The sequence below is a fragment of the Nicotiana tomentosiformis genome, chromosome 3 (genome assembly GCF_000390325.3).
Source record: "Nicotiana tomentosiformis chromosome 3, ASM39032v3, whole genome shotgun sequence".
Classification (NCBI taxonomy): domain Eukaryota; kingdom Viridiplantae; phylum Streptophyta; class Magnoliopsida; order Solanales; family Solanaceae; genus Nicotiana; species Nicotiana tomentosiformis.
The window spans coordinates 96,832,893-96,836,764 of NC_090814.1; the positions used below are offsets into that span (position 1 = coordinate 96,832,893).

General features: G+C 38.5%; 2 protein-coding genes across 2 annotated transcripts; both read left to right on the forward strand.

Annotated features, from left to right (window-relative positions):
* The first annotated feature begins 553 nt into the window (after positions 1-553).
* LOC104120033 (uncharacterized) lies at positions 554-1,339 on the forward strand. Its single transcript, XM_070198858.1, has one exon. The coding sequence runs from the start codon at positions 554-556 to the stop codon at positions 1,337-1,339; it is 786 nt and encodes a 261-aa protein (XP_070054959.1).
* Positions 1,340-1,998: 659 nt separating this feature from the next.
* LOC138908208 (uncharacterized) lies at positions 1,999-3,306 on the forward strand. Its single transcript, XM_070198859.1, has 3 exons — positions 1,999-2,110; positions 2,429-2,581; positions 2,726-3,306. Exons 1-3 carry the CDS (start codon positions 1,999-2,001, stop codon positions 3,304-3,306), a joined length of 846 nt encoding a protein of 281 aa, XP_070054960.1.
* The last annotated feature ends 566 nt before the right edge of the window (positions 3,307-3,872 follow it).

The following is a 3,872-nucleotide window of genomic DNA, read 5'->3' on the forward strand; positions in this document are numbered from 1 at the left end:
CACTCGGGTGCACAAAAAGTTGAAAAGAGAATGGAGGATATATTCAAAGTAAATCAAGGAGATACATAATTGCTTCGAGAATTCGTAGATAGATTCCAACGTGAAAGAATGTTGCTACCAAGAGTACCTGACAATTGGGCAGCCATGGCATTTGCAAGCAATTTAAACGAGAAAAGTTCAGAAGCTATGAGGAGGCTTAAAGAGAGCCTACAAGAATTCCCTGCCACGATATGGAATAATGTCTATAATAGGTACATTACCAAGTTACGGATCGAAGAAGATATCGTAGCTTAGTCAAGGGTTGAAGAAAAAACAGGTTCGAGGCGGTCAAAATCTGAGAAGAGGTTCGGTAAGAATAGGTACGAGCCTTATATGGGACCTTCGGGGCGAGAAGCTCGTTCCAAATTTGAAAACATGCGGGCTGATCACAGGTTCACAAATAGAGATTCAGGTTCGTCATCGTCGAGATTCAGAAAAAAATGAGGTGAACGCAAGGATTGGGAATTATAATTTTAACGTGAGTACCTCCGAGTTGGTCGTTGTTTTAAGAAGCATGGGGGATAAGGTACGATGGCCTAAAGAGATGAGATCAAATCCAAATAGAAGAAACCCAGACTTTTGGTGCAAGTTCCATAATGATCACGGCCATAGAGCATCAGACTGCAGATTATTACAAGGTGAGGTGGAACATTTATTGAAGCAGGGCTATCTGACGAAATTGTTCAGCGAGAAAGGCAAACAAGATTACATGAAAAATAAGCAAGAGCCCCCAAAACCTTCGTCTCCAAAGAGAACAGTAAATGTAATAAACGGCGGAGAAGAAGTCAACGGCATAACCTATACAGCCGCGAGAAAAACAACAAAGTTCATAATAACTCACAGGAAGCTAACTCGCCAAACTCTGGAAGATGGCAACATAACCTTTGATGATGCAGATGCCGATGGATTAATGATTCCTCACAACAATGCACTGGTAATATCTTTACTTATACATGATACTAATGTAAAACGAGTTTTGATTGACTCAGGTAGCTCTGTGAATATCATTCTATTACGAGTGGTGAACGAAATGCTGATGGGCGATCGTGTAGTTCCAAAAGCACATTCCTTATCTAGGTTTGATAACTCAACCGTTATTACAAAGGGCGAGATTGAACTAAGTACATACGCAGAAGGGGGCATCAAAGAAACAAAATTTCAAGTGATAGACACGGATATGGCCTATAATGTGATTCTTGGGAGGCCGTGGATTCATGATATGGATGTTGTGCCATCCACATTACATCAGATTATCAAATTCCCTTCAAAATGGGGAATTCAACATATTCGAGGAGATTGACAAACTTCAAGGAGCATCAATTCGGTGATACGGCCAAGTCAAAAGGATACAAATGCAAGTCAAAAAGATACGAGTGCAAGTCAAAAAGATGTGGGTGCAAGTCAACGATTGAGGAGCTTGAAGTTGTTCCACTATTCGAACAATGGCCAGATCGAAGAATTCATATCGGAGCAAGGTTAAACCTAGATAGGAGAGGTAAGTTAATTGAATATTTAAAAGCTAACGCGGATTGTTTTGCATGGTCCCATTCAGATATGACAGGTATACCTCCGGAGGTGATGACTCATAAATTAAATGAAGATCCATCATTCATACCTGTCAAACAAAAGAAGAGGAAGTAAGGATCATTCAAAAATCAAGTGATCGATGAAGAGGTACAGAAACTCTTAAAGATCGATTCAATACGCGAGGTAAAATATCCTAATTGGTTAGCTAATACTGTGGTAGTTCCGAAAAAGAACTGTAAATGGATAGTTTGTGTGGATTACACTAACTTAAATAAAGCATGCCCGAAGGATTTATTCACGTTACCGCATATAGATCAATTGATTGATGATACCGCAGGCCACGAATTATTAAGCTTTCTAAATGCGTATTCTGGTTATAATCAAATAAAAATGGACCCCTTAGACGAAGAAAAAACTTTATTTATTACAAACATGGGGGCTTATTGTTACAAAGTCATGCCTTTTGGCTTGAAAAATGCTGGAGCCACGTATCAGAGATTGGTGACCAAGATGTTCCAAGAACACCTGGGGAAGACGATGGAATGTACATTGATGATATGTTGGTTAAATCTACACAAGTGGAAGATCATTTTCAACATCTTTTAACTACCTTCGAGATCCTCCGCAGATATAATATGAAACTAAACCCAGAAAAGTGCGCTTTTGGCGTAGCTTCAGGTAAGTTTCTAGGCTTTCTCGTATCTAATAGAAGAATTGAAGTAAATCCTGCACAGATAAAGCTATTGAAGAAATACCTGATATACTCACAAGCAAAAAGGGGCACAAAGATTGACATGTAGGATTGCAGATTTGGGAAGATTCATTTCAAGATCTTCAGAGAAAAGCGTTAAATTCTTTTCAGTATTGAAGAAGCAAAATCAGTTTGAATGGACTGAGGAATGTCGACAAGCCCTCAAAGAGTTGAAGGCATACTTAACAAATCCTCCCCTACTGTCTAAACCAAGGGATGGAGAAAGACTATTTGTAAGTGCAGTTTTAGTAAGGGAGGACAAAGGCAAACAATCTCCTATTTATTATATTAGTAAATCTTTATTAGATGCTGAAACTAGATATCCTCATCTAGAGAAACTAGCTTTAGCATTAGTCATGGCAGCTAGGAAATTGAGACCATATTTTCAATGACATCCTATCTTCGTAGTAACTGCATATCCATTAAGGAATATTTTGCATAAACAAGAATTGCCAGGCAGACTAGCCAAGTGGGCAATAGAACTAAGTGAATATGACATTATTTATCAACCTAGAACAGCAATAAAGTCTCATGTTTTAGCAGATTTCGTCACAGATTTTAATACAAACATAATTCCTGAAGTAGAAAAGGAATTACAAATTTTTAGTGGAGCTAATCCAGGTACGTGGACTTTATTTACTGATGGCTCTTCAAATGTCAAAGGAGCCAGTTTAGGTATTGTCTTAATCCCACCCTCAGGTGAATGTATAAGACAAACAATTAAATGTTACCCTATTACTAACAATGAAGCAGAGTATGAAGCTGTAATTGCAGGTTTGGAACTAGCACGAGAACTCTCCATAGAGCAAATCATGATTAAAAGTGACTCTCAACTGGTAGTCAATCAGATGCAGGGGACTTACACTGCTAAAGAGGGACGAATGCAACAATACTTGAAAAAAGGCACGAGAACTGGTCAGGCAATTCCAATCATAGAAGATCGTGCAAATACCCAGGGAAGAAAACGCAGAAGCAGACGCGTTGGCTAACCTTGCTTCAGTTACAGAAGTAACGCGTGAATAAAATGCTATTGTAATATATTTATTTCATTCAACACTTGACCAGGATAAACATGAGGTAAGATTTAATAATTTAACATGGGATTGGAGAAACGAGATTGTTAATTTTTTGTAGTACGGGATCGTACCTGAAGGCAAGAAAGAATCTCATGTGCTTCGACGAAAAGCTGCTCATTACTGCCTAATTCGAGATAATTTATATCAAAAAATATTTGGCGGTCCTTTAGCAAGGTGCCTTGGACCCAATCAAACGGAGTACGTGATGAGGGAAGTACATGATGGACATTACGGAAATCACGCAGGTGGAAGATCCTTAGTTAAAACACTAATCAGGGCAGGATATTACTAGCCTAAAATGGAAGAAAATGTGGAAAATTTTGTAGCCAAATGTGATAAGTGTCAATGATATGCCAATAATATGTATCGACCTGCAGAGTTATTACATACAGTTATTTTCCCATGGCCATTTATGTAATGGGGAATGGATATAGTAGGGCATTTACCACAAGCTAAAGGAAAGGTACAGTTCTTATTAG